The following is an 18,587-nucleotide window of genomic DNA, read 5'->3' on the forward strand; positions in this document are numbered from 1 at the left end:
GGGGTCCTGCTGGGGTCCTCCCCAGCCACACCCAGCCCCGTCCTGGCTGGGGGTGGGGTGGGCCGTTTTAAGTCCCCCAGTAAACGACACTGGGGCTGTTTGCCCACATCATACTTGTGAGCACAGGCCCAGGCCAGGGACCGTCAGCCTGGATGGGGTTGTGTCCGTAGGACGGGCCTGCAACCCAGCAGTCCCCGTGATCAGGGCGGGCTGGTGGGGGAGACAGCCTCTCCCTCTGGGGTCTGCCACACCCGCGCTGCGGGGAGACACTGCTCTCAGGGACAAGGAGAGCCCCACGCTGCAGCTGGACGCCCTCCACACAGCCTGGGCCTCCCACAGGGATGCCAGGGAATGGGGGCCCTCAGAGAGATGCCAAGGTGGGCACGTGTGAGGCTGGCCTGTCTGCTTCACATGGGGACGGCCGCAGCAGCAAGGCCAGGCCTCCCCGGAGCACCAGGCACAGGAGTTGTCTCAGCCCCCAAGGGCCCGAGGCCTGGACGTGCCTGGTGGGCCTCTGCCCCAGGATATCGAAGGACAGCGGTCAGGATGTCGGCCAGGAGGGGCTCTCGTCTGAAGGTCCACCCACGAGGGACCTTCTTCCAAACATACACGATCGTCGCAGGGACCAGCTTGTTGGCCACGCTCAGTCCTGCAACATGGACCTTCCCAACACAGCGTTTCCTTCAAAAGCAGGCAGGAAGAGGGACATCACTGGCGGTCCAGTGGTTGAGTCCAGGCTCCCAATGCAGGGGACAGAGGTTTGATTCCTGGTCAGGGAACTAGGATCCCACAGGCCACATAACATGAGCAAAAAGCAAAAACATTTAAAAATAAAGAAATAGTAAAAATTAGAAAGAAGCCAGGATGAGCAGAGGCCGTAAGCGAGACGGACACTCAGGCCTTCAGCCCTCACTGTGTGTGGGCGAGACATCCGTCCAGTCTCCATGCCAGTCACTGTTGAGGGGCAGGGTCCACACGAGCCCCTCAGAGGCAGAGACCAGCGGGGCTGCATTGGGTCTGCCCGCCAGAGGCGGTCCCGAGCTGAGTTTTGAAGGAGCAGGGGGCTCAGGCAGAGCGCGGGGGTTGGCAGAAAGCCAGAGCCGAGGGGTGTCCACGTGTGTGTCTGTGTGTGTGCATGCACGCATGCATGCATGTCCCTGTGTGTGCGTGTGAGGGCCTGTGTTTGTGAGCTCGCAGGGCTCTGGACCTCTGGAGAGGGGCCTGGTTTCAGTGCTGGTGGAGAGCGACCACGGGGCTGTGCCCACAGATGGCCCATGCGTCCCGAGTGCTGTCCTATTTACGGGCCTCTCTCCACATGTCTCACGGCAATCCAGGAGGCAGACCATGTCAGCAAGCAGACATGGCCAGGGTTTGCACTCAGGGCTGTGATCAGGGCTCAGGCTTCAGCTCCCGCCCGTACGCCCACTCGTGTGGCTCCAGACCCGGCCCACAGCGCAGCTTCCACACCAGCCCCTCACCCGTATCCCTCCTGCCCCTGGCCCCCACCACCCATCTCTCCATCTTCTGCGACCACCAGCCTCCAGGAGCACGCCCACACCCCCTGGCTCTCATGAAGCCATGGCGCGTCACGGATTCTCCTAAAGAATATGGTATGATGCCTCTTACATGTGGAATCCAGAAAATACCACAAACTAGCAAACATGACAGAAAAGGAGCAGACTCACGGATACAGGGAGGAAGCCAGGGTTGATACAGGGGTAGGGGAGTAAGAGGATTGAACTATTATGCATAAAATAAATAAGCTACAAGGATATACGAACCAATATACAAGGAATAGAGCCAATATTTCATAATAACTATAAATGGAGTATAACTTTTGAAAATTGTCACTATTACACCTGAAATGTAATTTTTTTAAAAAGAGAATGCACTTCAAAAGTGTACTTCATGCACTTCAATTTAAAAAAAAGAAAATTTAAATTAAAAAAGAATATTGTCAGAAAGAAACATCAAGAGACACAGATTCAAATAGGCAAATGTTCATTGCATCCTTATATACACAGAGATAAAAACTAAAAGGGTGTGGGGGTGCCCAACTCATGAGGGGCTGGATGTCAAATAAACAACAGCAGACGATACACACACAGGCATTAAAATACTTCATGTCATGGCCTCCTAACAGTGGACTCACACATTAAAAATGAAGATGTAGAATATATACACACAGGATGAGCCTGCGTGTGAAGAGTAATTACATATTTCAAATCATGGGATAATTAAGTATTACATACATTTAGAGGAGTAAATGCAGACGGAAATACCGCGAAACGCTAACGACTATCTCTTGAAAGATGGGAACACCAAGGTGATGCTTGTTTCCTCTTTGTAATTTTCTATCCTTTCACATTTGCCTCGGTGAATGGATGTCTCTGATAAAATAAAGGATTATGTGTAAGAACAGCAGCTTTGCAACAGGCTCCCCCTTGCCTGGAAGAAGCGGGGACCAGGCCGAGGCCCCGAGTCAGCACCTCCTTGGCGCTCCCTGCACAGCTCTCCTTCCTCAGCCCTGGCACCTCTGCCCCAGCCACGTCTCCCCTGCGTTCCCTGACCGCCAGGAACGGCTCGGCACTGGTGAAGCAGGGCAGAGCTGACTGGGGAGCCTGGGGACACCTCCTCCTCCCTGCGGCCAGGAGTCTGTGTGTCCGGAGGATGCAGGACGCTCCGCTGGCCGGAGCTGGGGTGACGGTGCCCTGGACCCCTGCCCCTCAGCTCACAGCCCAGGACTCTGTGGGGGCCCTTCCCAGGCCCCGGACCAAGGGCGGGCCTGATAGCTGAAATCAGGAAAGAGGGGACCAGGCTTCCTGACCCTGGGCAGTGTGGGAAGGGGGTGACTGACGGTCTGAGGGCCCAGACCTGCGGCATTCTGGGGACACAGAGCTTTCAGTGCAGAAACCAGGGGAGTCCCCGCTCACCCCGGCAGCAGGTGGCCCCGCTGTGGGTCTCAGGAGTAGGCTGTGCAGCACAGGGTCCATCAGCAGAGCCCAGGCCTCACTCCCAGGATGGGCCCACGCCCAGGTCGTGAGATGGAGCATTTGAGCCAACACAGGATGCGCACTGCCCCGCCCTGGGCCCCCTTCCTCTGCTGCCCCAGGGGGTCCTGCCCAGGGCTGCCCCTGCAGGCTCACGCAGACCCTCCCAAGCCGAAGGGCCCCTTGCTGGTCCCCTCCTGGAGTTCGACCCAGCGCCGTGTTAAGGACTGGCTGCAGCCTCCATCCACTAGCGCCCTCCACACAGGCCCCCCGATGCCCCTTCTCAGCCCCCAGCCTCTGCTCTCACCCTTGCCACCTGCCTGCAAGTCCCTCTCCCTGGCCACTCACCCGCTAACCCCACGAGAAGGGCTTGTCTGGCGTGAACTCAGGGCCCACATCCGGTGAGCCGCTGGGACGCCTAGCAGGTCACATAACCTGTTTCTGAATCCACAGCCTCCGTGGCTGGATGACCCTTGTGCTGACGTGGGCCTGTGGAGTCAGCGCAGTCACCATGGAGACGATGAGGCACCTACCTCGTCCCCGGGACTCAGACGGCGGAGCGCATGGTCAGCCGTGGGCCAAGACGCAGAGCAGTTCTGCGGCCTGGACAGAGCAGGGAGAGTTCCCAGGGCGGGGGGCAGTGGGGGTACAAGGGCCCCCGCCTGTCCTGCGCAGGGGTCCCAGCTGGGGGCATGGGTATGGACACAGGAGACGCCTGACCATGGAGGGCGCACCTCCCGGGAGCCAGGACGTCCTCCAGGCACCAGGGAAGGTTCCAGTTGGGAGGGTGAGCCGCGTGCCAGGCGGTACACTACAGTGGCTGGGAGGGACAGCCCGGACTGCTGCAGTGAGGTGCACAGCTGGCCAGGGTCTGCCAGGGCCCCTGCACTGGGCCTGGTGGGCACACCACCAAGGTGCCTCTGCACCCCCAGCTCTGGGAGAGGGCCTCCAGGTCAGGGCACCGTGCCCGCTCCCCCTGCTGCAGACCCCTGCTTCCAGAGGCTCCTGGCTGTCACCCCCAGTCCCCACCACAGGCTGGCTCTTGTCTGAACCTCCACCCCACCCTGCTCACCTGAACAGAGCCCCCCCACCCCCGCCTGCCAGGACTCGCCCTGCCTCACTTTCCCACTGATGACTCAGGGGTTGGCAGGGATGAAGCCAGGGCAGCCGGGCAAGCAGAGTGGCGAGGGCCCCACCCGGGCCTCCTGTGAGCAAGGTTTTTCCACCCCGTGCCTGTCTGTAGGGCGCGGCTGGGCCTCTCAGGGCCCCCGGGAGGCCCTGACCCTGCTCAGCGGTCCAGTTGAGCACTCCTGGGGGTGGGCACGAGTCCCAGGCTCCTCCCCTTGGCAGAGCATGAGGATACCCCTGATCCCAGGGATAGGGCCTTCTTCCCCTGCAGACACCCCAGGAAAGTCTGAGCCCCACCCCCTCCGAGGTTCCTAGTGCTTCTCCCCTTCCAGATACCCACCAGCTGCTCCAGCATCCCCCGTGCCGGGACCCGCAGCAGCACAACTTTCAGAGGGGCCGGGACCTCCTAGCAAAGGGAGCAGCCCAAGTGGGCTTGGACAGGAACGAAAGGATACTTGGAGCCGACAGGGCGACGTTCCCCAAAAGCAGAGAGGGCCAGGAGCTGAAGAACCCCCACCACCGGCCATGCCCCTCACTACAGCCTCCCGGGATGACCCCCCACCGGCTCTGCTGAGGACAGCCCCCGCTGCACCTGCCCCTCAAGGGCACAGTGGCAACTGCTCGCCCCCTGGACTCAGCTCAGACCAGGTGCTCCGTCTCCACTCCCCCAGAGCCTGCCTGCAAAAGGCTCGTGTTTGCCAGACGAGCGTGTCCCACACCCTGATCCCATCTGCTCACAAACACACTCCCATTTCTGAGTGTCTGGACACCTCCCTCAGTTTGCTGGAAAGAGCCAGGATCTATCTTAGAAGCTTACAGCAGGATGAAGCCAAGCCTTTCACATAGCTTGAGTCCAGGACACAGTGGCAACACCAAGGTCTCTGGCACTCCACCCACACACAGGCCCGTTGACCTCCACACTCTCTCCCGAGGGTCACACCAAACACCACCAACTGATCACAGCACGAGCCAGCCCAGGCAGGGGTGCTTATTTACATCGTGGACTGGATGGACAGCCTAATGAGAGCACAAATGAAGCATCTGTAAAAATGCCTTTGTACCTTGTAAGTTCTTATTCGATTGTGAGATGAGGTTCACATATCAGAGAAACGAGAAGCTGCAGAGGGCTCTGGGGGATGGGGACAAAGGACAGGGGTCGTGACCAGATGGGAGGAGGAGCCTGCAGGGAGCAAGAGGTTGGAAGTGGCTTCCAGACTCCTGTGGTGGACGCTCGGCCTCCCTGCCCCATCGGACTCTGAAGCTGCCACACAGCAACAGGGCAGGCCGGACGTGGGTCAGCCAATGTGCCGTCTCTGTGTCACTCAGGGCAGCGCTGTCTCCACCTCCGTTTCTCTGCTGCTGAAACGATTCCTTTTAAACCATCATGCGGAGAAGACTTGTGATGTCAGTGGAGCAGGCCCAAGTGTGTGAGTGATGAAGGGACAAGCCCCGCTGGGGAGACACGGCTGCCTCCCAGGAAGACAGCAGAGGCCACAGCGACCCATGCAGGCCCCAGGGTCCCTCCTCCAGCACCTCTGAGGCTGTTTTCTCTGGGCTGCAGGGTCTCTGCCTCCCCAGGCTGGATATTTCAGGATGGGGTTTAGCTCAGGAAAGTGGAGGTGAGGAGAGGGATGTTCCCAATACCAGGTCTTTGTGGGAAAGACTCTCACTCGGAAAACAACGTGGTCACCGCCCTCTGCAGGCATCAGATTCTGGGACAGGTGTGAAATGGTTAGGGTTGAGCCTCTACCCACCCACCACCTCCAGGCCTGGCCAGGCAGCGCAGGGAAGACGGGCAGGAAGGGGGAAGAAGTGTGCAAAGAGAGGCTTGGAGGGGTGGGGGTCCCGAAAAGGACCCAAGCAGCAGACGACCCCAAGAGTAGGCCTCGGGCCCATCAGCTACCCCCACCGAGGTGAATCCAGAGCTGAGCCCGGGGGCTCATCTCGTGGGCCCCAGGCGGGCCTCTCAAGTCCTGAGGCGCTAGCTCGGCGCTCCTGGGGGGTTGCCCTCCTGCAGGCACGTCACCAAGCCTGAGGCGGACAGTCTGCAGAGAAGACAGCAGGGCTGTAGCAGATGGGGGCTTTGCCAGAGCTCAGAGGCTGGGCACGGGACGGGCACGTCCTGAGAGCCTGAGTGCCCAGGGCCGAACCCTAATCCTCAGCCCCCTGTGGCCGTCCCCCTCCTCGCTGGCTCCCACTGGCTCCAGCTGACCCGTGACTCCAACGCCTCCTCCACAGGGGTGTCCACAGCTGCAGCCTCGCCACCCGGAGTAGTCAGGAGCATAGCCACGCCCCGAGAGCCAAAGGGGGCCCGGAAGCTGGAGAGGAAGCACAGCCATCAGGGTGGAGGCAGGTGCGGTGGGGAGCAGTCCACAGGAGCTGTTTGTGCAGAGTCCCCGGACCTGCTCCCGCATCTCAGGAGAACACCCCACTGTGACCCCCGCAGGGAGCTGCTCCCTCCAGGTCCCTGAGGCCACAGCACGGAAGAGAACCAGCTCAAAGGCCCAGGGTCTGCCTGTCACCCAGCCGCTCAGGGCCGCCCACTGCATAGGGCCCCCGACCACACTGAGAGGCTGTCAATGGGAGGGCCGGGCTCGGACTGGGAGGGGGGACGTCAGTTTCCTCCGAGAAAGACAAACTAGACCCTTCCTCAGCCTGCTCCTGGTTCCCACAGGAGGGCCCAGGCGGGGGAGCCAGGGCTTCTGGTTCTGCCCCTGGTCCCTGCCCAGCTTTCCTGACCACAGGCCCGCCCCCTGCCCCTGCCCTATGGCCCACAGAAGATCAAGGCATCACAAACAAATCGTGGCCTGATCCACCCACCACCAGGACCCCAACCCTTCCTCCAGCCCCCTTCTCCGCCCAGCCCACATGCTGGACACCAGGGGCAGGTGGACAGGCCCACCTCCCCTGGCAGAAGTGGCCTGTCTGCAAACCTCCCAAATCTCCTGGTTTCCCACACAGCTAGGCCCTAGGATCCCCCAGACCCACCCCTGAGAACAGGTAGTGGAGGTCCCAGGTCCAGCACAGCCCCCTCCAAGGTCCCACCTGGGGATTCCCAGCTTCTTGGTTCCAGTCCCAACCCTGAGCACCCTGCCACAATTCCACGCTCCAACTCGAGGGCGGCAGTCATCCCAGCAGAAAGCGGGGGCAAGCCCATCCCTCTCTGCCCCACCCCCACCCCGCTCCACCTCCACCCCGCCCTGGCAGGGGTGGAGGCCCAGCGGCCTGTCTGCCAGCCTCCTCCCCAGCCTCGGGAGGCCGCAGGCCCACCCTCCTGTCGGACACGGAGGTCACAGTCGGGCCCTCGCCGGCGCCAGGGGGAGGCAGGCTCTTGGCTCCAGGCTGGACTCCTGGGCGCTCCCCTAGGTTTCTCCCTCCCCGCTGGCCCTCGGACGGCCCAATCTGGAGCGGACAGCAGCTTGGGGCCCCCATTTCCTCCGGAGGGGAAAGAGGCGACATGAGGGCCAGAGAGGAGGGTGGCTCGGGCCCAGGGGCTCACCTGACGCGACCTCGGGCGGGCCAGGCGCGCCCCCGCGCTCTAGGACACCAGCGCCCCGGCCCCGAGGCTCTGCCGGGCACGCACGGTCTGGATGGCCTGCTGGTTCTTGAACTTGACCAGGCCGAGGGTGATCTGTGCGTTCCAGCCCGGGTCCTCAGGCGGGCAGCGGAAGTCGATCTCGCCGCCGCCCTCGGTCACCAGCGTGAAGTAGGTGTGGCGGCCGGTGCTCTCCACGCACTCCACGGCCTTGATGCGGGCGAAGCTGAGCTCCTTGGGCCGGCCGCCCGCGCCCTTGGCCTCGAAGAGCTGCAGCCCGCGCTCGGTGAGCACGCAGCGTTTGCGCTTCCACTGCTGCAGCAGCCCGCCGCTGCGCTTCTCCAGCACGCCCTCCCGGAGCACGGCCGCCGTCATGGGCGCGCGCGGGGCCGCGGCTAGGCCGCGCTGCGCCCCGCCGGCTCTCCCCGCCGCCCGGCCGGCGCTCCCGCTGCCCGTCGGGCCCCGCCTCGGCCCCGGCCGCCGCTCCGCGCCGCCCCGGCCCCGGGCCCCAGAGCACCCGCGCCCGGCAGCCCGCTCGCCCGCTCTTCCTGGGCCGTCTGCGCACCCGGCGGCGGCTCGCGGGATGTGCCCTCACATGTCCGGCGCCCGCCCCCTGCCTCCCGCGCCGCCGCGCATTCCGGCGCGCCCGGCCCGCCCTCCGCTCCCCCGCGCCCGGCCCGCCCCGGGGCGGGGCGCGGCCACCCGGCGGGTTCCGGGCGTGGGGCTGGGGCGCGGGGGGCCCAGGGGGCTGCTGCCCCACCGCTCCGGCCTTCGGGCCTTTGGTCCGCCGCTCCCGGGGACCTCCGGGCCTGGGACTCAGGGGGTGGGAAGGGGAAGGAGGCGCTGTCGTCTAGACTAGAGACCTGGCTGCTTGGGAGGGGCCTGTTCCGAGGTCGCCCCCCGGCAGGGCTGGGTCTCGCCGGGAGGGTGAGGGGTTGCCAGACAGCTGCTGGAGCTCCCAGGCCACGGGAACCCTGCCCCAGCTTCTGACCCCCTTCCTCGCTTGGCCAGTTGCCCCTTGGCATTGCGCAATCAGAAAAATGAGGACAGTCCCGGGGTTTGGGCGGGGTGGGGGGTGAGGGGGGATCAGACTAAGCTGGATTCCGCTCCCTTGGGCAGATTTCTCCGTGCGGGGGCCCCAGACAGGCTGCCCACGGCGGTCTCGGCTCGGGCGGCCCAGCCTCCCGCGCCCGCCACCATCCCGGTGTGGTTTAGGAGGAACCTGAGGCCCCTCAGCCTCCCCTCCTGGGGGAATGGGAATGACCGAGGACGGCCCCTTACAGGGCCGCGCTCAGCCCACTTAAACCGGGGCCTGGCCGCCGGGGCCTGTTGCTTCTTCCCCCAGTTTCAGTTCGCCGTCCCCCACCCCCACCCCATACTCAGCTGAAGGCTCCCCTCTCTCTGCCCCCTGCAGAGCCTCCCATGGACACCACCTTCGCGGCTGCTGCTGGCCTTCAGTCGCTCAGCCGTGTCCAGCCCTGCGACCCCAGCTCCTCCGCTTGGCTGCGTCCTGCCCACTTCCATTATCTTTCCATTTCCTCATCTGTCAGGCGGGAGGGTTAACTGGCTCTGATACTCAGAGAACTCTAAGGAGCAAGATAATAACATCTGCGAGGAGCTCAGGAAGGAGACTCAAGAAGTGTTCAGGGAATTCCCTGGCGGCCCAGTCGTTAGGACTCCAGGGTTTCACTGCTGCGGGGCCTGTCAGGGAATTAAGATTCTGCAAGGTGCATGGCGCTGCCCAAAAAAATTAATTGAAAAAAAAGTCATTCCACTCCTTCCCCCATTTTTACTGACTTCAGAAGAAGATGGGAACCCTGAGACTAGTCTAGGCTCTCCTGGGTCATCTTGCTACCCAAGTTGGCCCGTTTCCCCAGGACTTCCCGTCTCTTAAGGGCCTGTTCATACCCTTGTTAATAGTAGATTATTATGGGAATAGTGATAGGTGGCAATGAGGGTGTGCCCACACCCTGTGTTTGCACCCTCCTGCCCAGTGACGCGGAGCCTAACGGGGACAGAGCATGTCCAGGGGAGGGGGGCACCCCACACACACACAGCAGCCAGGTCAGAGGCTGTCAGTTCCCACCCACAGCTGGGCAGGCCCGCATGCGCAGGAAACACTCAGGCACACGCCCACATGCGCACGTGGGCGGGCTAGCCCCAGCCCTCCCGGAGAGGCCGTGGTCGGCCCTGAGGGAAGCCGGCCAGCAAGACTGGTAAAGTCTGAGGCGGCAGAGCAGGGAGCTCAAGTGAGGGCTGCAGCCGGCCTTAGGGACCCCAGGTCTCAGCCTGTCTGCCGGCCACACCCTCCTGGGGCTCCCAGGCCCCGCCCAGGCCCTGACCCCGGTCCTGCATAGGCGTCTCCTGGGGGCGCCTGCCCGGCTGAGACCTGCATAATCTGGAATCCTCCTGAGCAGCCAGCTCCAGACCAGCTCCGCTCTGGCTGGTTTCTTGCGGTCACCCCTCCCTCTCCAGGCCTGGGACACACTGGTGCTCTCTCCAGACCCAGGTGATTTCACAGACATGCGGGCTTTAAACGTTTGCAGAGCACCCTCACGTGTCTTTGAGTCTCTTGACCGATGAGATCAGAGAGGCGGGGCAACCTAGATGAAATCGCACAGCTTCTAAATGACAAAGCTGGGCGAGACTGTGGTGGCTGAGAGGACCTCCCCTGTGTCGGCGTCTGGGGACACAGCTTTCCTTTTTGGTGGGAACCAGCCACCCGCACTCCTCTCCAGCTGACTGGGTGGAGGAGCGCCAGGCCTTTGGACACAGGAGTATGGGCTGGACACAGACAGGAGCATAGGGTAAAGGGAGGCCACAGAAGGGAGCTCAGCAGGGAAACACCGGGTCACTGGCAGCTAAGCCTTGGTTCCCAGCCCACAGCTCCTGGGGTCCTGCATAGATCCTCGGGACCTGGGAGTCCCGCCCTCCAGGTCTGTCAGGGATGAGGAGAGAAGGCTCACTCTAAACCTTTTCCCAGAACTGATCTCTGCTGGTGGGCCCATCTGGGAGAGGTTCAGACCCCAGAGGGGCAGGGGGCTAGTGCTGACACCCCCTGCATGCCAGAGCATCTAGACCCTGCCCCTGGGAACAGCACACCAGGGAACACGGCCCTGGGCACAGCGCTGGCGCTCACCTGCGGGGGCCTCACTGGGGCCTGGACACACTCCCTCAGCTCTTCTGTACCTGACCCAACAGGACTGCTGCACAGAACGTCCCTGCCTGCCAGCCCCCTACCCTCCGCAGGCACCTGCTCCCCCAGGGAAGCTGGTCTGCTCCCTTTGTCCATCCGTCTGCAGCAGCTGCAATGGGCTGGACTGCAAAACGGTCCCAGGGACCAGCGCCCTAGAGATGCTCTGAGCTGCAGGGCATCTGGTGTGCTCCAGCGGACTGCCCGGAATGGGATGGAAAGGAAGATGGGACGAGGTGGGATGGAGGCAAGAACGGGGCCAGAGAGGAACCGGGAGTAAAATCTCCGCTGTTTTCTACAGTATTTACTTAATCTTATTGTAAATCCACTTTAGTGCTCATTGATTGTGAGGCTCAGTCCATAGAACAAGCACTGAAGATTAATTCATTTACGAAGAGAATGTATATTAACGCTGTACAAACTTAAACTGAAGGGAGCAGAAGTTGCCCCTTTGCTTATAACTCTCCAGAGCCTGAGGCCTGTGACGCAGCCCTGGGGGGCTGCCCCTGCCTTCCTGACCTGAACCCCGCCCCTCCCAGCTCGCAGGCCTCCTCGGCAGCCCTCCCCCAGGGCCACGGCTCCTCCCCACCTGGACCGCGGCCCCCCAGCATCTCTCATCTCCTCCCCTCACACAGCTCTGTACTCAGGCAGCACCTTCTCTGGGAGGTTGTCCCACCACCCTGCTGAAACTGCCCCACACAGTCCCACTCACACACACACACAGACACACACAGTCACATTCACAGACACACAGTCACACACACAGACACAGGCACACACAGTCACACTCACAGACACACAGACACACACAGGCACACACAGACACACAGACACAGGCACACACAGTCACACAGGCACACAGTCACACAGACACAGGCACACACAGTCACACTCAGACACACAGTCACAGACACAGGCACATGCAGTCACACTCACAGACACGCAGACACACTCACAGACACACACAGTCACACTCACAGACACACAGTCACACTTACAGACACACAGACACAGGCACACACAGTCACACTTACAGACACACAGACACGCAGACACACTCACAGACACACACAGGCACACACAGTCACACAGACACACACAGGCACACACAGTCACACTCAGACACACAGTCACACACACAGACACAGGCACACGCAGTCACACTCACAGACACGCAGACACACAGACACACACAGGCACACTCACAGACACACAGACACAGGCACACGCAATCACACTCACAGACACACAGACACACACAGGCACACTCAGTCACACAATCACACAGACACACAGACACAGGCACACTTAGTCACACTCACAGACGCGCAGACACACTCATACTCTTGCACACACACACTGTATTCCTTCCCTGCCTGATTTCTCTCTTAAAATCTTGGTATCTTCCTTACTCACTCTCCACCCCCTCTACTAGGATGCAGGCCCCAGGCCAGCACGGAGTTTTGTGTGTTTTCTTGACCCTGTGGACCCAGCACCCAGCATGTCGTCTGGCACACAGTAGGGCCTCAGTACATAGCTGCTGCTGCTAAGTCAATTCAGTCATGTCCGACTCTGTGTGACCCCATAGACTGAGTGACTGCATAAAATGGAAATGGAACCAACAAAAATTGGAAGGAAGAAAGATAACACAAGAATTTCCCATTCTTTCATCATCAGGAGTCAATAAACACTACCTAAAGTACATCATGGGGAACGCTGGGCTGGAAGAAGCACAAGCTGGAATCAAGATTGCCGGGAGAAATATCAATAACCTCAGATATGCAGATGACACCACCCTTATGGCAGAAACTGAAGAGGAACTCAAAGGCCTCTTGATGAAAGTGAAAGAGGAGAGTGAAAAGGTTGGCTTGAAGCTCAACATTCAGAAGACGAAGGTCATGGCATCTGGTCCCATCACTTCATGGGAAATAGATGGGGAAACAGTGGAGATAGTGTCAGACTTTATTTTTTTGGGCTCCAAAATCACTGCAGATGCTGATTGCAGCCATGAAATTAAAAGACGCTTACTCCTTGGAAGGAAAGTTATGACCAACCTAGATAGTATATTAAAAAGCAGAGACATTACTTTGCCAACCAAGGTCTGTCTAGTCAAGGCTATGGTTTTTCCTGTGGTCATGTATGGATGTGAGAGTTGGACTGTGAAGAAAGCCGATTGCCGAACAATTGATGCTTTTGAACTGTGGTGCTGGAGAAGACTCTTGAGAGTCACTTGTACTGCAAGGAGATCCAACCAGTCCATTCTAAAGGAGATCAGTCCTGGGTGTTCATTGGAAGGACTGATACTAAAGCTGAAACTGCAATACTTTGGCCACCTCATGCGACGAGTTGACTCACTGGGAAAGACTCTGATGCTGGGAAAGGTTGGGGGAGGGTGGAGAAGGGAACGACAGAGAACAAGATGGCTGGATGGCATCACCAACTCTGTGGACATGAGTTTGAGTGAACTCTAGGAGTTGGTGATGGACAGGGAGGCCTGGCGTGCTGTGATTCATGGGGTCGCTAAGAGTCGGACACGACTGAGTGACTGAACTGAACTTGAAATGACCTGATAGAGCGAGGTCCGGGTATATTATTTAAAATGACAGGAATAGCCCCTAGACGGCCACAGGGGACATCAGGGCAGTCTGTGGTGGTGGGTACACGACGTCAGATACGTGACGCCTGGGACAAGTCCGTCCCTGCTCTAACCTCAGCCTCCAGTGTCCGGCGTTGTCTGGGGGACGCTCTGTCATCCTTCTGGAGAGGTGGCAGGAGCGAGTCTTCTCCCCCACAGTCTCCTCCCCAGCCCCAGGATGGGGAGGAAGGTGGGTCAGCTCGCAGCTGGGTTCCCCCAGGCCCGCCCATCTGGGGACACCCCCTAGCTGGCCTCTCGCAGAGACGTCTCCTGACTGCTCACATCCCTTTGATGGAGAGTGCTTTGTTCTAGCGCTTTGGGGTTTCCTCGGATCCGTTTATCTAAAGGGCAACATAGGAAAAAAGAAACCAGATCAAGGCCTCAAGTCTCCACGGATCTGGTTTTTACAGGCAGCGTTGCAACAGCCCTCAGGAGGGCCGTGGCCTGCAGCTGGCCCGCCTGGACTTGCTCCGGGCCGGGCACTCTCCGTGGAAATCCCCTCCCACACTCACCCTTTAATCGCTTTCCAGCCCAGTGACTTTCCTGATTCACCCAGGCTCCCTTTCGTCTCGAGAGCGCCCACTGCCCCTCTCTGATGGCCGAGTCTGGGCTTGAAGGCGTTTGATCCCGCTTGGGTTGGGCAGAGGCTGCCCTCAGGCTTTAGGTCCCAGCCTGCAGGGTCCCCTTTCCCACGTCGCTGCAGCATCTGGGTGCCCCTGCCGGAGGAGCCCGGAGCAGCTCACCCTCGGGGCCCCAGGTCCAGGCAACCCCACCAGAAGCCTGGCCACTGCCCAGGGACCCAGAGGCCACAGCCAGCCTGCCAGCACCTGCTGGGCAAACTCGGACACGTCGCCTGCTTCTAGTTGTCTTTTTCACTGCATTTTCACAATACTAATGGATCTGAAGTGTGAGTAACACTTGAATGCACTGCTGCTGTAGAAAATTCAAGACAGACACTTCCTTGTCCAGTGGTTAGGACTTCACCTTTCAGTGCGGAGGGTGCGGTTGGATGATCCCCGGCAGGGGAACCAAGATCCCACGTGACTTGTGGCTAAAAAACTAAACCCAAAACAAAAGTAATATTGTAACAAATTCAATTAAGACTTAAAAAATGGTCCACAGCAACAACAAAAAAGTTCAAGACAGAAAGTATCTTGCTCCACCCCTCCAGTCCCCCAACCCCAGAAACAAGGGTCGCTCAGCTTGGTCTTAGCTCACACATTTGCACCCGGAAGAGGGAAGGGAGCAGGACCCGCAGCCTTCTCCCTGGGCAGGTGCGGGGTCTGTCCCAGGGACTGGAAGTCCCCGTCCTGCCCTGGCGCTTTCTGCACTGGCGGGTAGCTCTTCTGTCTCCTCCTAAAGGGCAGCCCGGTTCATGGACTTGAAATGGGTGGGGGTGATGGAGGGGAAGGGAGCCAGGTCCCCACAAATTCCTTCTACGTGAGAGGACCGTTTTCCCTGCTTGCCTTTGTGTTTCCAATGTTGTGTAATGAGGATTATGCATTTTCACCTTTATCACTTGATAAGTGAGATGTTCCTACAGGTGCCTTTGTCAAGATCAGTCAGAGACGGCTGTAGCTGTCCAGTCTGGGACTGGGGTCTGGGAGAAGTGAGGAGGTGGAGGGGCTGGGGGAGGGAGGAAGCTCCTGGCGTGTTGGTGAATGTGATCCTTGGGAGATCCGTGGAGGGGAGCATCCGGCCCTGGGTGTGAGCTGTGTTCTGCCAGGGAACCAGGTGAGCAGGGGGCTGGGAGGAGAAACCCCGAGTGGGAGTGGCCCAGGGCCCAGCACTTGAGCCCTCCGGAGGGGTCAGGATGAGGTCACAGAGTGGAAAGGCCAGGGGCTCAGCTGGGGCAGAAAATGCCCACTAAGTACTTTTTTCACCATTACTGGCCTCCGGAATTTCCATGGCCTCTGGGAGGAGGCTCCCCAGGCCCATAAATGCAGAACATCAGAGCTGGCAGGTGCCCAAACTGCCCAGCGTGGCCTGGAAGCCACAGCCTCAGCACCTCCCTCTCCTGGGAGCCCACAGGAGGCGCTGGGTTTCAGGCCCCACCCAACCACCGAGTTGGAGTCTCAGCTTTGCGAGATCCCCAGGAGGTTCTCAGGCCTGAGAAGCACTTCTATGGACTTAATCGAGGTCACATCTCCATTCCCACGGGAGAGGTTGACGCCCAGGCGAGGAGGCGGGCCCGAGGTCACACAGCTGGTTCCAGCCTTGGATCCACCACTGGCAGTGCCTTTGAACTTACCCGTACTTCTCGGTTTCCTCTTGTAGGATAAAGGGGTCACATGACCACTGCTTACTGCTGATAGAGGGGTCGAGTATGACAGCACACAGACCTGTGCCGAGTACGCAGGGTAGGAGTGCTGGCACTGCTGCACTTCCAGCACCGCCCGGCAGCTAAGGAAGAGTGTCAGGTAGGTGGTGCAGGAGGCGGGCCTAGACCCAGCGCCTGCCTTTCTGTCCTGCTCTGCTGTTTACCTTGAGCCGCTGTTTGCTTCTTGGCTTCGGTTGGATCATTTGTTAATGGCAGTTTGACAGCACCTGCCCCAGGGGCTGAATGCATTTAAGGCCTTCACAGAGGCCGTGGCACCAGGTGCACAGGATGTGGACTGAAACCCACGAAGTGTCCAAAACTGGGAACGGGGAGCTGGCCTTGGCAGAGGGGTCTTCTCCAAGGGGGTGGCTTCTACTTTGCCGTTGACTTAGTCCTAGAGTCTGCTCTCTGGAATCAGGGAGGACCCAGGAGACAAAGCCTTTCTCTGCAGACAGGAAACAGGGGGCTGAGGGGGGGTGTACTGGGAGGGCCTTGCGGGTCCTGCTTGGTCTCAGCCCCGCCTTGGCTTTGATACACCTCAGTCCTGACAAGAAAGGGAATAAAGTAATGGGTAGAGAGATTCATCATGAACCCGACAGGGGGACTTAGTTTTAGGGGGCCTCACAGCAGGCGGGCCTCCTCCACCCGCCCCACGCTGCCCTGAGGGGCTTCCAGGCCAGCAGCTGGCCTCTGGTAACAGCCTCTGCCTTAACCCAGCTTCACTCCCCAGAGGTGTGTCCGGCCCCTTCCCCACCGAGGCTGCTTTGGGTTACAGGTGGTCCCAAGCTTGCAGCTGGTGTTGGAGGCTGGCCGACGGCTTTCTGCTGCGACTCCAGCAGAGGGCAGTGTGTCCCCAGCTTTGGGGCCCAGACGCCCCACCCAGCTGTTCCTGTGGGCCCTCCCAGAGCCCTGGCTGGTGATCTGTTTGTGGAACTATCCATCCCCACCCCACCCCAATGCCCAATGTGCAAACCCTTCTGGGAAGATATCTGGTCGACTGCATCCCAGGCTGCACAGAGTAGAAGTACCAGCATGAGGGCACCTTGCCCCGGGGACCTCACCTTGTGCTTCCCTGCACTCTGCAGCACTGACTGGCCTTAAACCAGTCCTGTATGTTTAGGACCCTTTCCCAGAGTCCTAGTCCAGGAGTGGGGGTTCCGTCAAGGCCTCCCCTGGGTCTACTCCTATGGACGTGATGCACAGACTTGCTGTTGTTAAAGCAGCTGCTTCTTTTTTGTAAACCCACAGGGTGGGCAGAGGAGCCCAGCCCCCAACATGAGACAGGCAGCCCTCAGATGAGCTCATGCAGTTCACGTGTCCATGGACTTGGCCTAGGAGACCGGAACTCATACATTAAAATGCTAATCCCCAGGGGGATTGCGTTAGGAGGTGGAGCCTTTGGAGGTGGTTAGCGCTTGAAGGAGGGGCCCTGGTGAGTGGGATTAGTGCCCTCGTAAGAGAAGCCAGAGCCCCTGCCCCCTTGTGAGGCTCTCCCCAGACACTGAACCCGCCAGCACCTTGGCCTTGGACTCCCAGCCTCCAGAACTAGGAGGAGTAAAGTTCTGTTGTTTGGAAGCCCCCTCAAGTGCCCCCTCTGGACTGTGGCATTCTAACAGCCCGAACAGACCAAGGCAGAAACTGGTGCCAACGAGTGCGGTGCTGCTGTAACAAATACCTAAAGCTGTGAAAGTAGCTTTCGAACTGGGTGATGGGCAGAGACTGGAGAGGTCTGGGAAAGTCTGCTAGGAAAAAACCTACATCGTTGTGAGCAGACCTTGAAAGGGGATTCTGGTGAGAGCCCAGAAAGGAGAGAGCATTGGAGAAAGAGCCTAAGTCATCTCAGGGCAAGAGGGGGAAGGAATTCCAAGCAGACTGTTGTAGAAATACAGATGATAAAAGCCATTCTGACGGCAGAAATGCGAGGCATGGTATTGGAAAGGGGACAGGGGAACCCGTTATGAAGTGGCAAAGAACGTGGCTCAGGCATGTTCAGACTCTGCTATTCTGTGGAAGGCAGACCTCAGATCAAGGACATTTAGCTGAGATCTCTGGGGACAGTGTGGACAGAGCGACCTGGCTCCTCTCTGCTGCTGAGAGGGAAACACAGAAGTGCCTGGAGGGCGGCCTCGGGAGCGCACAGGAAGACAGCCGTAAACACCAGCCTGTCCTGCTGCATTCATGGTGCGACCAGGTGACCTCCGGAGAGATAAAGACAGGTCGGCCCTTAGGGAAGCCAGGTGCAGTTCCCTAGGACACTGGGGGGATGGCCCAGATGTGACCCAGAGACCACAGCCGCCTCCACCTGGGGTCAGCCGAGGGGCCCCTGGCGGGGGTGCCCAGAGGCAGAGGACCGGCTTCTGCTTTGTGGCCCAGAGGCGTCTGCCCCGCTCTGTTCCGGATTCTGTCATCCCTGCTTCTCCCTTCCTAGTTCTCCCTCGGAAGAGGGATGAGCGCCGGGCCTCTGCACCCCTCAGCCCCGGACAGCGCTACGGCTCTGGGACGAGTCCAGACTCTGGGGCTGGGGGGAAGGAACTCCACGCGTGAAAGGCACTGAATCTGGGGGCAGAATGCTGCTGCCCGCCCCCCCCCACTCACGAGGTCACATGCTGGAATCTGGGGGAGTGGCCTCTGGGAGGCAGAGCCCCCAGGAGGGCGCTGCTGCCCCTGGAAACACCCTGTCCTTCCCCAACTCCACTGCACCCTCCCGGCCGACCCGAGCTTCCTGGATCTGACACGAAGCTCCTGTGGCCGAGCTGCCCTCTCACTCAGGAACTTCCCATGTTGGG

General features: G+C 59.9%; 2 protein-coding genes across 2 annotated transcripts; both read right to left on the minus strand.

The window, feature by feature from the left end:
* Positions 1-1,984: 1,984 nt before the first annotated feature.
* On the minus strand, positions 1,985-8,188 carry PHLDA3 (pleckstrin homology like domain family A member 3). Its single transcript, XM_055418881.2, has 2 exons — positions 7,618-8,188; positions 1,985-6,436 (listed from the first exon to the last, which is right to left on the minus strand). Exon 1 carries the CDS (start codon positions 8,026-8,028, stop codon positions 7,657-7,659), a length of 372 nt encoding a protein of 123 aa, XP_055274856.1. The 5' UTR covers positions 8,029-8,188; the 3' UTR covers positions 1,985-6,436; positions 7,618-7,656.
* Positions 8,049-15,870, minus strand: LOC148775064 (uncharacterized). Its single transcript, XM_088845180.1, has 2 exons — positions 15,733-15,870; positions 8,049-14,540 (listed from the first exon to the last, which is right to left on the minus strand). The coding sequence occupies exon 2, from the start codon at positions 8,676-8,678 to the stop codon at positions 8,049-8,051; it is 630 nt and encodes a 209-aa protein (XP_088701306.1). The 5' UTR covers positions 8,679-14,540; positions 15,733-15,870.
* Between the last annotated feature and the right edge of the window lie 2,717 nt (positions 15,871-18,587).

This window comes from Moschus berezovskii, chromosome 17 (genome assembly GCF_049115385.1).
Source record: "Moschus berezovskii isolate FMDL1 chromosome 17, NW_MosBer_1.0, whole genome shotgun sequence".
NCBI lineage: Eukaryota > Metazoa > Chordata > Mammalia > Artiodactyla > Moschidae > Moschus > Moschus berezovskii.